At 29.0% G+C, this 22,092-nt stretch overlaps 1 protein-coding gene across 41 annotated transcripts; it reads left to right on the forward strand.

The window, feature by feature from the left end:
- The first annotated feature begins 576 nt into the window (after positions 1-576).
- Positions 577-16,928, forward strand: ab (BTB/POZ-zinc finger protein abrupt). Of its 41 annotated transcripts, none has more exons than XM_088204141.1 (14): positions 577-675; positions 1,186-1,316; positions 6,592-6,850; positions 6,933-7,080; positions 7,427-7,572; positions 7,648-7,795; positions 7,885-8,113; positions 8,886-8,933; positions 12,629-12,829; positions 14,766-14,904; positions 14,978-15,124; positions 15,190-15,401; positions 15,468-15,650; positions 15,837-16,928. In XM_088204141.1, the coding sequence occupies exons 2-14, from the start codon at positions 1,298-1,300 to the stop codon at positions 16,304-16,306; spliced, it is 2,349 nt and encodes a 782-aa protein (XP_088060267.1). In that variant the 5' UTR covers positions 577-675; positions 1,186-1,297; the 3' UTR covers positions 16,307-16,928. The 41 variants fall into 41 exon arrangements, with proteins under 41 accessions (XP_088060267.1, XP_088060274.1, XP_088060277.1 ...); XM_088204148.1 differs by having other exon boundaries at positions 7,699-7,795; XM_088204151.1 differs by having other exon boundaries at positions 7,699-7,795; positions 14,978-15,115; positions 15,567-15,650.
- The last annotated feature ends 5,164 nt before the right edge of the window (positions 16,929-22,092 follow it).

A 22,092-nucleotide genomic window follows, 5' to 3' on the forward strand; every position in this document is an offset into this window, starting at 1 on the left:
AAAAATAAAGAGAAAAAACAACAATAACAACTTTTGCAAAAAATTAAGGCATGAAATGGTTTATGGTGTAAATTTACTAGATTTACACACCTGCCAAAACCACTGGAATCAGCACTAACAAGTATATTGTTATGAAAAACTTTATTTCTATATTTTTTATGTTGAATGTTTGAAATCGTATACTAAAATTATATTCAAAATAGAAACAAGTTAAATGTATTTAATAGTATTGGATGTTTTTATTTACATTTTATGAGTGTCAAAACTTTTTTTCTTTCTCCTGTAAAATTTTGATGTTATAAAATTATAGCTTTTAACGAAGTTTCTTTGCGCTGATGCGTATCTGAAAACGCATCGTTCGCGTACGTAGAGCGATACGTCGGGAAAACGTCGTCGCGAGTTTTCCCGGCGGCGGCGGTGGCAGTGCGTGTGTCCGCGAATTATGAATGGAGTGCATGCGCTGCAGCCGAGTCCGCCCGCGACGGAGCCGAAGCTCTAGCGTCGCTCTCGCTCGCTCCGCGCCGTTTTCGCCTCGGCCTGGAGTGGGGCGCTGCAGCCAGCAGCCGAGCGGCGCTCAGTCGCAGCGCGATCGCCGCCGCAGCGGTCGGCGCGTGCACGTGCACGCAGCCAACGACCAAAACAAACCCCCGACACGTAAATAACGCACCGCTAAACGTACGTCCACGCGCGTACTCGCCGCGATCGCCCGCGTACATACCTCCGCGCTGACCGCGACGCAACCCCCGCCACGTACTCCCACCCCCACCCGCTGCACATTCAAATCGCACGCACTCGAGTGCAGTGCCGCTGCAGCCCCGCCCCTGATGGACGTATCGATTTCCCTCCCCTCGCCGCTTCTGCATCGTTCGCGAACTTCACATACCGATATTTTTGCAATCCGAATCACACACGCACGTGCGTAAGTTTATTAATAATTGCGAGCCGCCGCGACCGAAATAAACTTAACGTATACTACACACACGTTCGATCCTTTTAACGAGTTGTTTTCCCCGATCTCCTCTTACGTAATATCGTCGTTGAACTTGCACTATCCGCTATATGCATATCTAAAACGGTTTTCGAACAAAATAAATTTACAACTCTCCGTCCAAAAAGCGTCTTTCGTGCACATACCATATACTGCAAAATCAACGACGGTATAATACAAAACAACTTTTTTTGCAGATTTGTGAAAGTTTTATATGACGGAATGAGCGTCGGACTTTTCGTGTTGTTCTTTCGTGTGTGAAAAGCGACCCCCGAGTGTGCAACCCTGTCGCCGTCTACGACGCCGATCATGGCCGCTGAACAAACCGGTGAGCCCGCTGAAAAGTGACCAATATGCTTTTGATGTAAATTCTTCACTTCCGAGAAATGACATTTATTATTATCAATGCCAACCCTTGACTAAAATTGTATAATACAATATTAAATAATAAAATATTTTTTTTAAATCAAGGGTTGACAGAAAATATGCTTATTTAATTAATTTATTGAATATAAAAATAAGGGTTGGTATCTATACTACTTAAACGATTTAATTTGCTTTTGGCGTAAATTATTGAATTTCAAGAAGTGAGATTTTTGCGATTAATGTCAACTCTTGACTGTACAAATTTATAATACTAAAATATAAAATAAAATGCTTAAAAGCGAGAGGTAATAGACGTATTAAAAATCAAGGGTCGATATATCATATTTACAATATAATTTATTGTAAAGGACCGGTATCTATACTACTTAATTTACAACACCAAAAACATATAATACTAAAGGGAAAAAAATCGAATATGTATGCAAAAGATAAAAATGTTTACAAATGCTTTTATAATATAATTTATTGTATATAGATATATATAATGGCCGGTATCTATAATACGATTGAATTGCTTTTGGCGTCAATTCTTAACTTTCGAGAAGTTAGATTTTTGCGATTATCGACAACCCTTAACCGTAAAAAGAGCAAAAATGGTTTAAAAAATCAAGTATTGCCATACATACAATATGCTTTAATAATATAATTTATCGTTTATAAACGGGCCGTTATCTACACCACTTCTTACATGACGATTTAATTGCCTTTGACATAAATTCTAGACTTTCGAGAATTGAATTTTTTGCAATCAACTCGTAAAAACGAGAGCTTAAAATGATTATAAATTAAGTATTGACATACAATATGCTTTTATAATATAAAGTATTGCTTATAAAAAAGAGTCGCCGTCTATACCGTTAATTAAAATTATGATTTTACTGCTTTTAGCGTGAATTCTACGTATGCCAGTGGTAAAAATGTTTTTAAAATCAAAGGAATATATACTATATTTTTTACAACGATTTTAATGCTTTTTTGACTTATTGACAGTAAAAATATATGTATATAATAATAAAAAATCAAAACTTGAACGAATATAAATGTCACAATATACTTTTATAATTTAATTTATTGTACATTACTCTTTTATCTACGCCATTTTATTTATATAAAAAGCGGCAGACTAATTAAATGTTACAAGTATTAAAAATATAATTAAAATATTGTATTATAATCAAGTAACGTATTAGATTTATGTTGATATAATCTGGTTAATTGTTATATATTTTTTTAAATAATCCTAATACGTCATATTTATCCAAATTATTATTTGCTGTATGAATAGAAAAACATGTATATTTACTGTATGGTTAGAAAAATATGTATGTAATATATAATACATATTATTTATTTAATATTTAAAATGTTCGGTACTGTAACAAAATATATAGTACTGTCTGCTAGTTCTCAAATTTATCGATGTTCTTCATTAGTTCAGTGTCTAACGCTATGCATTTATCGCTAGTTTGATACAAAAATATTAAATTTGACCCTTTTTGGTTTATTTCAATAGAAAATTAGATATTATTGGCTCCAATTCGTAACTAAGAACAATCTAGTTTCTTCGAATGAGTATAAAAATAAGTGTTTGAATTTTATTTAGCCTTTTTCCTAGTAGTTACAATTTCTATTTTGAAATAAATTGTACCGAATAGGCTGGTTAACGAAGTTAGCCGATTTATTTACAAGATGAGATTTTCAGAATAGTTGTTGAAAACATGATTAAAACTACGGCAGTTATCATGTCCTAAAATTTTTAGCAAAACCTACCCTCAGTGACAACCTTTTAAGACATGATAACTGCCATAGTTTTAATCAGATTTTTAACAAACTATTCTGAAAATCTCATCTTTTAAATAAATCGGCTAACTTCGTTATCCAGTTTATTCTGCACAACTTGTTTCAAAACAGTAGAAATTGTAACTACTCCAAAACATCTAGGGAAAAAGCTAAATAATATATTTTTTTTAATTATATCGCTTTTGTAATATACTACTATATATAACGTTATAGCAATTTATACGTATGTGTTTTAATTTCGACATTTTGAATGTGATTTGTTTACAAACTAAATTTCGGCGCGTTATAAAAAAACGAAAATTCCATTCCTCTCCGTTATTTTATTTTTTATTTTTTTTTACACATTTACACTTTTATTTTACACATTTAGTTGAATCGTTGTTCGTCCTTACAATTATATAGAAAGATACACAAAACACATTACCTATTCAAGATGCTACAAAATGCTCGTCCTTAGCACTTCATTTAATATAACAATAATACTTATTATAAGCATTACAATTGAAATTGTTATACTTTATTATAAACATAATATATACATAAATATACAAATAATTATAACAAATTTTTCCAATGCATCGGATTATTTTTCTTATTTGATTATAAGATATTCTGGATCGATTGAATTTTCTACCCGTTATATATTGTATCACTAAAAATGTAAAATATAATTTACTGATAATATCTCGGTAATATATTTTTATAGATAACACATAGTATGTCAAAATAAATACAAACATTTATAAAAATATTTTCAAAATTAATATTTCTTTACACTTTTGCAACTTTCTGATGAGAAATATATTTGATTTTAAAGCTTTGCAATCGTGTGGTTATTAAATACACAAATATAGTTATATATTTTAGAAATCTTAAATAGCTCCATAAAATATCTTAATAATTACGTAATTTGATTGAATAAATTCCCTAGATATTATCTCCAAACAAAAAATAGTATTTTTCTTAGAAATTAATTTTATACAACACTTATTTATAAAAAAATATCCCAACAGAAGGTCTTCCGTTTACCGGATTTCCTGAATCCGAGCAAGCCAATTTTTATTGAGCAATATCGTTATAAAAGTATTGCGTTTCAGGAAAATAGCGATACGAATATATGTATGCAATCAATTTTCCTAAAACATCTTTCATATTATAATAATTTTAATCATTCAATCTGTAAAATATCCATACATAAAAAATATTTTTTGTGATTCAAAGAACTTTTGTAGAATAATATTTTATGAGATAAGCTACGAGTACACAAATAATAGTCAGAAATACCTTCGCTAATGGATTGTTATAAATAAACATTAATATCAAAACAATTTATAATTTGTGCAATCAGTGAAAAAAAATGTGCGACAAATAAAATAAATAAATATATATTTGCCACCATAATAATAAATCGCAAATGCCATCACTTTTTAATGTTACTATTTTTACGTTCATGCGTCGTATTTTTCGCAATATTGCGCACTAATGTTATGTAAAAAGCAAGTAGCGAATTACACTGCCGCCGAAATTTGTTATGATAGATATTTATAGTTTATCTATATGTTATTATTGGAAATATATTCTAGAATCGCTAGATTTTCAACTGTAACACGCAAGTTTAATTTTTACGCTTGATACAATAGTTCCTTCCGTCCATTTTAAAAGATAAATTTATTTACTTGCATTGTATTAATTTTAAAAAATGCTTGTTTGGGTTTTTTATTTATTTGTTTGTGTACTTAACGATGTTATTTTGAGTAACAATTAATGAGATTATACATAATGTAGTGCCAATAGATTTCTTGGAAATTGCTTATATGAATCATAAAAAAATTGTAATTAAAGAAAAAATTTCAATTCCTTATTTCAATCTAAATTACACAAATAAGTCAACAATTTCATCAATTTAAAATATACAAAACAAAAGCCGCTGTTCTTAAACTTGTTTCACTGTATTATTGTTTGGGTTAACCTTTCTGCAACTAGAGCCTGTACTTTCGCGATTAATTAAAATCGCAAACTAATTTCAGAAGTTTCGGAACTGAAATTATTTTCGATTTGTAAATTAAAAAGTTATTTGTTTTTAAAGAATGGAACTATTGAAAGTGTAAGAAAAAATTTGATATTGTTTTGATTATATCGTCTTCATAAATATATTATAAATTAGCAGACAGTTTTTTATATCATTATCAATGAGATATATAATTGATTCATGATGCATAACTCAATTATAACAGTATGAATATTATCCAAAATATTTATGAACTGATATTATATTATATTTCAGGACAATTTAAATGCGCAATATATAAAATAATGGTTCCATAAAACGAATTGTTTGCGCATTACTGTGGAACAGATTTGGTGCGAGCGAGCATATTGGTCAGAACAGTGAACACCTTATGAATAACTCTGCAACGAATCCTATTCCGAAGAAATATCCGAATATTTACCTTACATAGATGCACAAACAATTTGTTTTGTGGAACAAAGTATTTATTTAAATGCATATATCTCTTAATAAAATAATTTCCTGCTAAATAACACTCATTATGATATACATACATATATAGATCTATCAATATAAAATTTAATTATTCTTAAATATAAGTAGACATCTATGATCTCAAAGAAATATTAAAAATAGTTGATAATTCAATTTAGCCAAGCTTAAAACCATTAATAACACAAATATTTACATTTTTTTTTATATATTGTTTATAAAGTTGCGAATGTATTAAAAATTAAACATTCGTATTTTTTTTATAATATATGTTAAGTCTTAGACGATTTCGTATGGACCCTACATGCTTTTAAATATATTATCGGTTAAATAAGTTAAGTTTTTAATTTTTTTGTTTACAATAATTGCTTATCATCACTTAAAAAGCTAGTTGTACATCGACATGAGTTTTAATCCAAAATTGCCCCTAATGTTTTTCTACCGTATCTGGTGGATAGGAATTAATGATTATTATTTAATTATAATTCCAATCAATCATCACAGATATGGTTTTCTTATATTTTCTAAATCTCACGGATGAATAATTTAAACATAATTGAGCTTGGATGGGCATAGTGACTTATATTGTAAGCTGTAATATTAGTTTGTAATTATATAATAAATGCTACTAATTTACAAAATTGTTTTTGATTAAATTCTGATGTCTCACTATTTACTTAGTGGTTGTTGATTGTGTTTATCCCATTGTAACGCATTGTACTAACGCTTGTCATGTTTTAACGGAAGATTTACAATAAATAAATTTGTATGTTATTCCTTATGTGAAACAAACACGTGTTTATATAGAGATGTTACTAGAGATAAAAATATCTAATAATTAAAATATATAGTAATATATTATTAAAGTTGCTTGAAGACCATTTTATAAACTATAATTATTCCATTTGCTTTCCAGTAGGGCCAGCGGAACAGCAATATTCGCTGCGGTGGAATGACTTCCACTCAGCCATCTTGTCTTCCTTTCGACATCTGCGTGACGAAGAGGACTTCGTGGACGTGACTCTGGCTTGTGATGGTTGCTCCTTCAGCGCCCACAAAGTCGTACTCTCAGCATGTAGTCCATATTTCAGAAAGCTTCTGAAAGCCAACCCTTGCCAGCATCCCATCGTGATACTTAGGGACATACAAAAAAAGGACATGGAGAGCTTATTGAAGTAAGTAACCATATTATAATTATGTATTACTATATGTCTATGTTGTATTTTTTCTAATTTATTATTTTTATACAATCATCAGATTTATGTATAATGGAGAAGTGCACATAGGACAAGAACAGTTAGGAGATTTTCTAAAAGCTGCTCAGATGCTTCAAGTGAGAGGATTAGCTGACGTGCCCACGCCGGGTGTTCCAATTAATAGCATCGATCATCATAAAGTATCACCGGTGAGATGTTTATGATTTAAAATCATAAAAAATATAGTAGTTTCTCTTTGTATTTTGCAACATATTTTAACCTATTAGAATATGCTAGTTTTTGAAGATTAAAAGTTGTCTTTTTTATATCATTTTCGTTGCCACTTTCTACAGAATAGATGTGTCATCTCCCTATCAAATGTTATTTATGATTTTTCTACTGATGCGTACTCCTTCTGTAACGCTTCATTGATACTATAAAATGTAACAAAGATATATCTATTGACGAATAAATCAAATAAAAATCTAATAAATCTAATAAAAATCGATGAATAGATAACCTAACTGGCAATTTAATAAAAAAATATTTTTTCAGTCATCTACCAGCATGGCATGGCCCGACGCTCCCCATTCAGAAAGCTCTCGGGATAAGATGCGCTCATCCAAACGAGACGGACACTCGCCGCCACCGGCCAAACGTACTCGTTCATCTGATCTCTATAACGCACAATTAAGGAATAGGTAGGCGCATCAAAGAAAATGTGGAATGTAAAAACGTTTCATTTATAACTGTTGTGGCATATTTTTGATTTAAAGTAATGGTTATTACATGGACAGGGTCGAATCATTAACCATGGTGAATCATAGGAGTCCAGATAGATCGATCAATAACGGTTTAGACTTACGGGAAACTCTTCTTGGACAGGCATTAGAAGGCAGTACACCAACGAACCAGAACAATATGGTAAAACATTTTAAAAAACAAAACTTGATTTGTCGTGTTACTTTATACTGTCTAGGGTTTCAATATTAATTTATGTTTTTTTTTTGTAGAAGGTGAATTCAGAAAATTCACTGAATACGCAGTCGACGGGTGAGGATTCTTCGAGTGATGCGGCGATGAGTGACAATGAAAACGATTTGCCACCTAGACATGCGCCCATAGCCAAGCAAGAACCGCAGGAATATTGTGGCGAAGATATGGCCATGAGTGGTCATAATGGCGGGTTGTTAGATCCTCAGAGAAATCCTAATTTTCCCGGAGCGTTACTAGGATTACAAGGTGTGTGATATTTAACAACATTTTTTTATATATATACATATGTACTATAACAACACTACAAAAAAATTTTCAAAAAGCTTTATTAATAATTTTTGCAATAATGTTTTGTTTTTATTAATATATCGTCTATTTTCTTATTAAAAATTTCCAACAAAATTCATCGATTTTTGACATTTTTGCTATGAGAAAATCGACATGTATAAAATACTGCATATTATACAATTCTTTGGTAAAACACCAACTATCTATCAAAATGTTCAGTATCAGTAAAACTGTATCTCTTCACAAATAATTGACTTAATATGCATATTTCCACATGATCAGAGATTCACAGAATTGTGACATCACATGATTTTAGAAAATACTAAAATATTTAAAATAAATTAAACCAAACCCTTATTTAACCTAAACAAACTTATTAACCCAATGAAAGTTCAAAAACTATAGTTGGTTTTAAAATTTTCATTAGGTGAAGTTGGGTTTGGTTATTTCGTTTACAAAAGTTTGAACTGCAGTGGACACTTAGCAACTATCAAATTGAGTTTCATAGACGAGCATGTAATATCACCAGCACCTCTCAGTTAAATTATATTTTCACTAGTATAAATATATATTTACCGGTGAAAATATATTCCGATATGATTTCACTAAAACGCCAGTTAAAATATAACTTCACTGGTAATACAAATTAACTAGGTGGTGCTAGGCTTTTATTATATTTCTTAAAATAACTTTCTTGAATAAATTTTAATAGCTAAATTTGTTATTTTAGGACTTTTACCTGGCCCTTCTGGAATGCACGGAACACCTGATAATTTCGGTAAGTAATATTCATTCTTACTAATATATACAAAGAGCCAGCATGTTATTTGTATACATTGAGCTTTTCTAGATTTTAAACCTAATAACTATAAATATGCTTAACTACAACGTTAATTGATTTTTGCTTATTAACAATCATATATAAAAATATACAATATGCTAATAAATAAATACATTTTTATTCTAAATTAATATGAATATATTTTAAATGAAAAATGAATAAACTATTAACAATACTAAAGAACTTCATTAGAACATAAATGTAAATAAAATGTATTTTTAATTAATTAGCGTTATATTTGAGGTTTTTTTGTATCTAATGAAAGCAACGCTTTCCCAAAATATATATTTAAGAAACTCCTTGACCAAAATAAGAAGATTTTCATTTTATTGATAACATTCGTTAATCATTAATTGTCATGTGAAATTTGCATACAGCATTTAATGTGTTGTATAATAATGGATTGCATAAGTTTAGGTAAAAATATACTAGTTAGCGGCAAATTTCATGAAAAAATCAACATTGAATAGACCAGATTGACAAGTTATGATAATCATGAGGGTGTCCGTCTGCCGCAGGACACGAGTGGATGAGCGGCGCCAGTAACTCTGTCGGCCAAACAGATTCGAGAGCTTCAACACAGAACAGCAATCTATTGGCGACCGCCGCGACAGGCTGGCAGCAATCGCAGCATCACATCGGAAGCGATTTAGGAAAACTATTCAATGAATCAAGTTATGGGAAGTTTCCACTCGCTCCTTTGTACCAAAGTAACACTGGAATACTCGGAGATGCGCAAACGACCGTTCAGATAAAACCGAAATGTCCCGAATGCGGAAAAGTGTATAGCAATAACAGTAACTTAAAACAGCACATTGTTAATTTACATTCGACACCGAACGAGATATTTCGGTGTCCTGTGTGCCATAAGGGATTTAAGACGCGGCAATACATGCAAATTCATTCATTATCAATACACGGCATTAGACAAAGAAAGTCAGAGTGATACAATTTCCTTCAATAATCATGATTTTCATACGGACAAATATGGTAAGGGAATGTAATTAAACGCATATATTATCAAAGTCAAAATTCCCAAATGAGAAGCCAAGATTTTCTGATATGAGTGAAAGTTTTCATGAACCCTCGAATTTGAAGAAAAAAAGAATTACTGAGGAATCTTGTGGAAGATAAGATTATGTTTGAAGTTTTAGATATGACTTCCATCTCTATTTTCAAGGGGAAAGAAAAAAAGGTTAATGATTAAAAAAATAGTTCTTAAAGACAATTAGGTGTTTTAACATAGGACTCGAAATGTGAATAATCAAAAAGCCAATTGCTTAATAATATATAATTAAAATTTTTAAGATGTCATGTTTAATATGTTTAAAACTTTTCACCGCACGAATTTAATTGCATTAAAATATCAAAAACTTGTACATATTAATATATAATATTTTTATTAAAACATTGTATTCATTGTTCTAATTTTTCTTAATAAATTGGAAGCTAAATAAATACAAGACTGAAAAAAGAGAGCAATAAGATACCACCAGCTTAGGCAGAAAACACCATAGCAAATTTCGCACGGGCTATAGCTCGAAATGAGAGCATCTCTATGGCAACACTTCGTTCCAGCCTGCGGGTGAAAACGGCGTTTGATGATATAAAATGGATTCTTAAATTAGTAATATTTGCATTGTAACATCTGTAGACTGGAACAGTTATTTTATTGCAATGTTTCATTTACCCTGATGCAAAGTTTGCCATGCTGCTACAATATGGAGCATTTTTTAAAGTAACCAATAAGTACACAAGCATCTATTTTATTCTTATTAGTGTCCAGTTAAATTGAAAGTATTCATTGGAATAATAACCTCTTGAAAATGGATATAACGACGCTTTCCGAGACATAAGGCATACTTTTATCTTCCACACAATTTCGTCTAAAATCATTTTTGTCTTCAAATCACATTTTCTCTTCATTTATAGCATTAATATTACATTATTTTGTGCATGAGTAAGTTACATCTTTTATAGATGTATTTATATGCATGCTTTAAAGCATAGAGTTTATGAACATATTGTATTAATTGTATTGATAATTGCACTTGGAAGTTATAAGTAATGTAATTAATGGCCGCCTCTGTGTTACAGGGGCGGCACTTATGAGTGGACCTTCATCCTATCGCCCGCAGTGTCTCATGTGTGGTCGCGTCTACTCCTCAACGTCCAACCTTAGACAGCACATTCTAAACGTCCATTCTCAGACTGATAGAGAGCAGTGGCACGGATGCCAACATTGTGGTAAAAAGTGCAAGACGAAACATTACCTCATCAACCATCAGCTCCAAGCGCATGGAATCAGACAAAGACAGAGCACATAATGAACGAAGCGTTGAGCGAAAATTGAAAACTATCGTAATATGCAGTGATTGTGATTAAAAGACGATGGTGACGAAAATGTTGTGTCAAATTGTGAAGGTGCCAGTATTATATGTGATATATTTAAATTGAGAAACGTGTGGATATACACCAATCAAGATTATATTCTCCAGCTTCCATTGATAGATTGTTAGAGATAAAATGAAAACTTCTTATGAACGTTCATATAATTATTAAATGATATACATATTAAATATATATAGTATTTTCCTACATATACGTAATACAAATATGCCTGAAAAAATGTAATAATAATAGTAAATAGACATGCAAATATGTACATGAAATATGTTTAAGAGGAACATAAAGCTTATAATAAAATAATCATCATCTAAACAGGATATAAGAAAATTGGTAACTATAAATAAAAATATAGCAATTTTGTCGTTAGATATCAAACTTGCCCATGTTAGTGATGTTTCAAACTGAAAAATATTTTTTATACTTTACCATCATCTTACCATTTGTCTATTCACTAGTATAAATGCATACACCCCTAGTAATTTATTAGTATTACTAATATTGTAACCATTGAAAAATCAAAGATATACAAATGAACCGACAATTTTCCATATTTACTTTCTGTTAAAATAATATAATAATAAATAATAACTACTAACATCTATGATAATTCCGATTCCATTTAATGACATTTATTTTTGTTCAAAATAATTTATACTACTAATACTTAATCACCAGTTTAGTCCTACTAATGCAGTGGGGTAGTAGTAGTCTTCCAGCAATTCTACCATAGGTCTTTAGAAATTAGACAATCATATTAGATATATTTTCATTAGAAATTTTTGATTACATAACATACATATATGCATAGACAAATATTTATTTTACATCATCTAGCTTGACATATGAGTTATTTGGGCGAGTTTGATATATTTCGATATAACTATAACATCTGTTGAATTTCATAATATTTGGCTTTTGATCAAATAGTATAGAAAGATAACCCTTATTTTTTTATAAGCTACTTATTTGTATTATGGTCAACCAAAGACTAGAAAGTTTGATGATAATGAATAAATAGTATAAAAATGTAATAGTATGCATAATAAAAAAACACCACACTCTTTTTTAATTTCGTCATTTTCAATTTGTTATGCTTTCAATATTTATTTTGTTGTATATATTTTATTGTTTACTATGACTATTCTGAGGAGATACGCAATTTAATATTATATTTTAATTTTCATTATTACCAAACTTAATTCAGTTTAATATCGGCATTACAGATGCCGCCATTTTGCCGAGCACCCGTACTGTCTCCCAGATAGTAAAAGCTGAAGCCCCTGCGTCTCCCGACGCTACTCTCTATAAGCAGACTCAATTATCGCCACATCTAGAGCAAAATTTCTCCTACTTAGAAAGCGATTTTGTGAAAATGCTAACAAACGGTAGTGCTAAGAATAACATTGCTGTAAAACAGTTTCAAGGTGATGGTGAATTAGATTGTCCTCTGTGTGGCATGTTATTGACGTCTCTCGCTCAGGCCCGACAACACATTGACATTCATTATCCTCGTGATAGTCCTCTATGTCCGGTTAGCACGTGCGCTAGGCTTTTCGCACATCCAAATTCAGTTAGGAACCACATGCGCATTAAACACCCTGAGCAGTGGGATAAAATGAAGACATTAAAATGGAGTTGTGGCTGGAATTCGTAAATATTGTATCGTCGTGTTACATATTATTATAATAAACGGTGGTTTTAGCTCATCCTAGATTTCCATAGCGATTTAAACTAATTAAACACCGATAAAACTCTTAGCATGAGCATGTTTAATCTTATGATGTATAAAATTGTATTCATATATTGCATTTATTATTATTATATATATATATATATATATTATATATATATAGCGACAGAGTTGTAGTTGTAAATAATGATTTTTTACCAAATAATATTTTTTGACTGAGTTTAATTATTTAAAGCATAGATATAATGATTATCAGACTGTTACATAATATATACTTGATATCTAGCCAATGAGGCAATAAAAGTATAGCTATGTAAATATATATATATAAATATATTAGATTGGCAACAATAGATTTACCATATATACTAAATGAATACAATGTTCCTCATCTCTGTAAAACAGAGTATAATAGATATAATTTATTTCTATATATGCCTAATTGTGTAATATTATATACAATCGTGTATATATGCACACATACTTATATAAAGTATTATTGTCATCATGTAAGAGTTGAAAACTTAAAGCTTATATAATGTATATTTAGTTATATTCGCTATAATTTCAAATATAAATACTATAAAAGAATTAGATTTTTGCTCTTTGACAATTTACCCAAATAATCATCCATTTATAATAAATTATTCCTTGTTGCTTATAATACATCCTTTATTATTTTGATAATTAATAGGCTGACCTTACTCTTTTTATAATGTGCAATGTCACAGCTATTTTAGTAAAAATTTTCAATTTTTTATATAAAAAAATTGAAAAAATTAAGATTTCTAACTTCCTTGTCATTTTCCAACATAAAAATAGGAAAATTTTACTGCATAGCCAAGAAGTTACAGTTTTTCAAATAAAATATGTATTTATTGAAAATTTTCTAAAAACCAGTATTAATTAGTACTTTGAGATAAATAATCTGAAATTATTTTCTGCATATCGTAATAAATTATGACATTACTTTCATTCAAATAAATCGGTTTTGTGTAAAAAATTCTCTGCATGGCTATTTTTTTTATTACTATGCTTTAAAGCACACTGATTTAAATTATGGCCAGCCTATTATATATACATCTTCCTCTATTATTTTGATGTTATATTTAACCCTTTGGCTTCCATGCAATGATATATGCTTATTGGTAGACCAGGCTTTAGCCTAGTCTACCATTAACGAGATAAAAGGTGTCACAATAAAACTATATTTACATATGTATATCGAAAAAATGCTTTAAACACCTACATTAAAAATCTAAATTAATTGCATAATTCGCATAATTTTTTCATATGAAAAGGCAAATGATAGCTTTACCAGCACAATAGGGTAATACATATTGATTATATATTTAAATATGATCAGAATTATTAATTATAATTCCAATTTAGATTAGTTAAGATAAATTGCCCCATAAAAAAACAATGATTTTTGGCATTTTTGGTTATATCATTGTATTGCTTTCAAAGGGTTAACACATTTTCCACATCCCTAAAAACATTTATAAATCACATAAATAAAAATACACTTATGAAGAGACTTACACAATAAATATTTACAAACTAATTTAAATAATATAATAATTGATTTTTAAAGTTATAATTAAATATTGTTTTAAAAAATAAGTATTACATAACAAAAATATTAAATACCATATAATTTGTAACAGTATCGAGAAGATCGCTGGATATGTTGAGGGTAAGAGCGACTGATCCCCGTCCGTGTCCAAAATGTGGTAAAATTTATAGATCGGCACACACCCTTCGTACCCATTTGGAAGATAAACATACAATATGTCCAGGATATAGGTAATTTTTTCAATCACATATTAAATATATATAAAAATCATTTTTTTTAACATTATTTACAATAAAAAAACAGATGTGTGCTATGCGGAACTGTGGCAAAATCCAGAAATTCGCTGCATTCTCACATGTCACGGCAGCACCGCGGGATATCTACGAAAGATTTGCCCGTCTTACCGATGCCAAGTCCCTTCGATCCCGAGCTTGCTAGCAGGTATCAAAGGTTACCAGATATTTTATGGAGTTAAAATAAAATTGAAGTCAACGTCATGTTTGATATCTTTAAAGGTTACTCGCGAAGGCCGGTGTGAAGATATCGCCAGCTGAGCTTCGAGCAAGAGCGTCGCCTACAGGCCAGAGAAGATCTGACGTCAAACTGGATGCGAAGAGTGCGCATTCAGCAGCTTCGGAAACCAGTTCAATCTGCGGCGACAACGATCCTGAAGATTTAACGATAACTCCCCATCGTTTCGAAATGTTACCCATGTCGCCTCCGCCAAGTGAGTATTTTACTTAAAAATTAATTCACGAATTCGTCGAATTCAATTATCGATGGAAATTTTTAGCATTAAATCACCATCATTCAAATACAACTATTACAAAAGTTCCTGCAATGAAAGCAGTTACCGCTAAAAGCATAGACTCAATTGCCCAAAATCTTACAGGAAAACCTGACGATTATCCAGCTGCTTTGGGCGGATCTGCAATATTAGATACATATTTACAATTTATGGCGGAAAACTCATATGGTTGGTATTATTTTCATTATTATGATATACATTTACTGAGAAAGTGCTAATGTGCCAAATACGATCAATATGTAACGTGAGATATCTCTCTATAAATGCATGTCTTTTCTCTGAACATACGATAAAACTATTTATTTATTTTATTATTATTAGAACACAATTAACTTATCTCTATAATTCTTTTAGCGATTGGAATGTCACAAGAGCAAATAACGGCAATGCATGCAGCAAAGTTAGCTCAGTTGAACGCTCTGGGAACGCAATTAGATCCAAAACAGCTGACGTCTTCTCTCAATAAATTGTCGCCTCCACCTCCGGGCGCTTTGCATCATCATTTTCTGGAGCAAATGCATCATCATTATTTAAAAAGAGATCCTCGAGACGACGAAGCTCTCGCTCTAAATCTTGGAAAAGAAAAGGAAAAGGATAGAAACAGAAATAGGGAAATTGTGGAAATAGACACTGAAAGAGACAGCAATGAAGAGTCGGATCAAAATAGAAATACTCGTAAATTAGATTTAAGTGACTACGATAAAAGAGAAAATAGGACAAATTTTAGATCGGACAAGAGAGACAAAGTTCACGCGGACAGTAGTGGACAGGAAGAAGAAGAAGAGGAGTATTCTGACGAAGATTTACAAAAAGATTGTGAATAGACTATAATACAAATATAGGAAATGAATAATTTTTTATACATATGTATGTATTGTTGGGGAAAGTCTTTTGTAAATCGGAATATTTTTATTTTAATCTTTTGTTGTTGAAAATTTTGTATTTCGAAGAAGAAAAAGAAATAACTAACAACATATAAGATTTAAATAATTCAGAAGACTGCCAGAACTTCTTATACATATTATGGAAGTTGACAATTTGTATTTTAATTTTTAATTATTTGTGCCATTTATTTGATATATACACTCTTTTAAGTGCAGTAAGATAGTTAATACAAAAATACCGGATTAAGAAGTTCAAATTTTGAACAGCATTTTGAAGATGATAATATTTTATGTATGTAACATACATATAATTCCATCCATCTACCTCAAAGTAGTGTTTTACAATAATAGTTAAAAAAAACTATTCCTCAAAACTTACAAACATATAATTCCATCCATCTACCTCAGATTGATAAATTAATTTTAATGTCATTATTGTTAAATTAGATAAATATTTTATAGATTTTAATCACAAATTAGTGAAAAAAAATATCTTTTTACACCTAATTAATTCCAATTGTGTACCTCGTGAATAACTGCCTCATAGAATCAAAAATAAAAATTAGGTAACATTTTTAGAATTTTATTACAACAAAAACAAAGTATACGACAAAGAAATTTAGAGCTTGAAATTTTATACTAAAAAATTAATAAAAAAATTTAAGAATAATGTATACCTCATAAAGTGAAAAAAAAAACATTCTGCCTTTATTTTAATCAAGTTAGTGTGTAAAATACAGACTATTTTTTGAAACGCATTTTTAAGCAAATTTATCACATTAACAGATAACATTGATTTATATCTCTCATCAGTGAAAATGGACAGTGAAAAGATTAAAATAATTGAAAGTATAGTTCAAAAAAGAGCAATGCAATACATTCATCAAAATTCTCATCAAGATTATTTATAAAAATATTTTTTTTCTTAATAGATTACAACTTCCCATATACAAACATCCCTCATTATTTTATTTCAAATTATATATACACGATTATTTAAATCATTTAAACAACATCCTTAAAATATTGCTTCAATATTGTTATGCTAAAATAATTGTCGGTTAAATGGATTGCTTTTAAACGGAAAAGAAATTACACAAAATGAGGGATGATATAATTAAAATTGTATATATATACATATATTGTAATTTAAAGAGACTGAATAATTGATTTTTCGATATTAAAAAAACTTACGATTTTTGAAAATATACATATGCCATAGGTAAATATTAAATTGTTGAGACATTAAAAAAAACTTATTTATAACTGATGGGAATATTTTTATCAGGTTATGTTTCTATATTTTGATTACAAGTGTTTATAATATACATGTATATATTGATATAAAAATATTCTAGTGCTTCCCAAATAATGAGGAAAGTCAAGAAATGTAAAAAAATGATTCGGAAGCACTGATTTGTCACAACTGTTTTTTTGTTCAATTTGTTATATTTGTTTGTTGTTGTAACAAATCAAAATATATGATACTGATCCGTTGACTATAAATTTATAATACAACAGATATACCTCAGATCAACAGGCTGTATAATGTTTTCTTTTAATAATTTTGTTATAATGAAATCTATATGTATAAATCAGTACTTAGATTATACGCAATCGATTGGAAAATATAAGAGCGTTTGAATGTATAATATACTTGTTATGTATAGTTTAAAATATATGTTAAGTAACTGTCTCTTAGATTATTGTGTTAGACGGAAGGTTAACAGTCGTTTGTTATTCATTGGACTGAAAGGCCGACATTGTGTTACGTAAAACTTGATTAGTTTGTTCATAAATATATATTGAAAAAAATATATATATATATATATAGCACAATTTTATCGTTTATAAAATAAAATGCATTTTATAATTTTTAAAAATGTAGGTTTAGAGAAAAATGCGATTAAATATATTTAAAAAAATTAAAGGTGCTTAGTATACTTGCTAAATTGTAAAATATAATTTTTAACTTGCCACCTTTATTTAGCTGATGTTACACAGACAGGAATCTCCTATTTTCATATTACGGATTGTTTTTTTATATTGAATATACGTACAGTAATCTTTCCAATTGTGCAATCAATTTCATAATATACACTGTGAATCATTCCATAAACTTAAAAAAATATTACAAAGTCAAGATGGACAAAAAACATTTGATATTTTTTAGAAAATGATCTAAAGAAGTACTTGGGCTATAAAAATACTAATTTACGTTTTCAAATAAATGCATATTTTTAAAATCATATATTTCACTTATTGCCCACTGTAATTTAACCTTCATTTCAATCAACCGTAATATTTTTTTACTATCGGAAACATTCCATCGTCAAAATATTGCTTAATATCTTCATCATGAAATTGTTCAAATATTTTTACATAGTGTCAATTATTAAAACATAAAAGCACATAAATAGAAAGATTACTGCATTTGTGTTTATGTATTATTTAAATATTAAATTCTGTCTTGTGTAATGTTGGCATTTTATACATATTTTTATTTTTTGTATATATTTTTATTTCTATTCCTTTTCTCGACGTTTCGTAATTGTTTTATTGTGTTGGCGAGTAAAAGGATTTGTTAGAATAAGAAACAATCAACGGGATGTCGAACTATGAGTAAACTTACACAAAATGTAAAACTTGAATCTATAAACCATGTCTTGATTGTGTGATAATTTTTTTGATTGTTTCGAATGTTTTGAACATTGCGTATAAAGGCTTTAGCTTATGTTTTCATAAGTCATTATTATTATACATATATATATATAAAAATATATATCATTACTGCAAAATGATAATATTTTAGAAGTACTTAAGGGATAATTTTTATTTATTCGTTCAGAAAAAAATATTAGTTTGATAATGTTTAGCATATTTATATTTATGTAAGTGTACGAGCTTAATATTGTTAAATGCCTGGTGTCGCCATCACTTTGGTGCCATATTACTCAGGTAACTATTATTATCATCCGATTGTTTATTTTTTAATTTGTTTAGGCGCGATCCGTCTAAAGATCGTACATAAAATACCCTTATTAATTATTAAAAATGTGTTTAAATTGTTACCTTTAATTTTGATACTTCACGAATCACGCGTATAGATTTTTCCAACATGATCAATACAAAGAGAGCATTCTAAATACATGCCGTATGTTTAAATGCCGCGTTAATAAATCTTATACATGTAAAAAAGAGATATTGCTTAGATTAACAATATTGTAGATCTATGGAGGGAAAATAAAAATTAGAAGAAAGAATATGTTAATTTTTGATGTTTTAGATGCTTACTGTTGAGGGACGAGGTGCCTTCTAAAATATAAAATGAATGAGCCTGGATTATTTGGATCTGTTGTCAGATTTTCATCCGCATAAAAACAACTTATGACGTTTTCTCAAAACATAATATGTAGTTTATTAGTGCATTCACGCAAAACCATGAAAACTATCAGCGTGCCTTAACAACGTTTATGCAAAAAAAGTATTGCGCTGTGACACGATAATCAGGCGTTCCAAGTTCCTAAATACTTGCTCCCTATAATAGTAATATATTAAGTAATGTATATAAACCTTACCAATCATTATATTATTCAAATAAGCCCACAACTAATCTGATCTAAACATCAAAAGATTTAGTCATTAATGAATATGATGTTTAAAAAATGATACTGACGTGAACATAAATACATATATTAAAAAATATTATATGTATACTATTGTAACAATAAAGCCATTAAAATACATTAAGAGCTTTACTGAGACAGTGTGGTATATATACTTATGGACGTTTTATGAAAACAGTTTATTTTGGCATTTCATCTAAGAATATTAAATCAGTGTATTTTAAAACACAATCGCAAAGCCAAAACCGTTCAACTAAAGATTTCCATAAAAAAAATGTTAATTATTATATGTACGTATATTTTTGTTGTTAAAATACAAAATGAGATCAATTTTAATTCATTTTGTTTAATTGGTTAATTTAAAACTTGTCGCATCTTTTGCCATTTATCTTTATAGATTTTTATATTTTGACTTCTTAATTTTATAATTATTATTTTTAATTTTTTTTTACATTTGCCATATATTGTTATATAAAAAATATAATTGAAAAAGCTGTGTACTGCTTCGACTATGATTTGTATCAGAATAAAGTAAGTGTTCAAAACGTTGGCCACTGTGTTTTCATTTTTATTATATAAAATATTTAATTTGTGTGATTGGATATATCAAAAATGGACACTGGCTTTCACAGTGTTATTATCAAATTAACTCTAATGGGGCCATAGACCCTGAGATGTGAGCTCTACTTCACTCCTCCCCAAGCAATTTTATAAATAATATAATCCGTCTTAAAAACTATTAACCAGATGAAATGAGCCCAAATGCAAAATTATATATTTTTATAAACGTATACACACGTTTCTTATCTCGGAATCTAAAAATTATAATAGCTCTTTTAATTATCATTATATACACATATATAAGACAAGTTTCAACAACGTATAATCAATGCGTATTTCTTCCTGCATGCATTAGCCATTTGCCAGGGTGCTTCATGTGATGAAATAATTAATTTATAAGTTATTTTTTATAAAAAGTTGTAAGTCGAAGCATTGTAACTCGAAGACTACTACTAGAATGAATAAGGAAAGGTAAGGTATGAATAAAAAATGTTACTTCTCAAAACAGTTACAAATTTATTAGTAATTAATTTTATTGAAATGGAATATAAACATTAACTTTACATAAATTATTGATCTGTTATTATACAATGGTAATTAAATCATTAAATATAATAAAAATAATTAATAGATATTTTGAAAATTTTATAATATAAAATTGTATCATTAATATATTTTTTTAAGAATATCTACCCTTGAATTATCTTTATTTATAGAATTAAATGTATGTACATTTTTATTTCATATTAAATACTTTGGTAACACATTATTTTCTAGCTTATGTATAATATAAATTTAACCATTCCAATCTTTCTATCATACTTCTACAAATAGTAAATTAATTTTTTTATTTTAAACCACTCTCATTGTACTATTTTATAATTTTAGCAACATCATCTTATGTAACTCATTAAACAAATTTAATATTGTTGCACAATAATTAAAGTGAGGCAATGTAATATAATTGTAGATTTTTTGTAATTGCACTTAATATATTTCTCATCTTAGATAATGTACCTATTTTTCAACTATTTTGTTTGATTACTCAATTACAATGTTCTTCAAAATTTCATCTAAATTAACTCCTATATATAACATATAATTAATAATTATATATTTAGTTTTATTTTTATTTAATATAAGCACATTATTATTAATTCTTAATTCGATATTTAAGTTATCGATCACTTCTTTAGCGCTATCGCCGAAACAGTAAAGTGTTATCTGCAAACAGATGTATGTATTTTACATTTTTCTATATTATTAATATAAACAACAATGGTCCTAATTTGTATGAACATTCCTATGAGTAATCATATGTCAAGAAAGAAAAGAAGAAAAGCCTACGCCTACAGTATTATTTAACTTTTTCGATTGGAAGTCGGTGAGTTTCTTATTTGCGTATGAGCCTTACCCTCGTGTCTACTTTTCTATTAGGTGTTCAAAAGACTTAAGATTATTTATTTTCTTTTAGAATATTTTATTTAATCTATTCCATATGTTTAAACAATAAATAAGCTCACTCCCATGTCCACACCT

Source organism: Plectrocnemia conspersa, unplaced genomic scaffold (assembly GCF_051122295.1).
Source record: "Plectrocnemia conspersa isolate PC_06_02 unplaced genomic scaffold, ASM5112229v1 ptg000014l, whole genome shotgun sequence".
Taxonomy (NCBI): Eukaryota; Metazoa; Arthropoda; class Insecta; order Trichoptera; family Polycentropodidae; genus Plectrocnemia; species Plectrocnemia conspersa.

Excerpts from the sequence above, each read along its gene's own strand:
- ab (XM_088204141.1), top strand. Across the intron at positions 14,905-14,977 it reads ACAATATGTCCAGGATATAG|ATGTGTGCTATGCGGAACTG; the intron begins GTAATTTTTTCA and ends ATAAAAAAACAG. Across the intron at positions 15,402-15,467 it reads ACCCATGTCGCCTCCGCCAA|CATTAAATCACCATCATTCA; the intron begins GTGAGTATTTTA and ends GGAAATTTTTAG.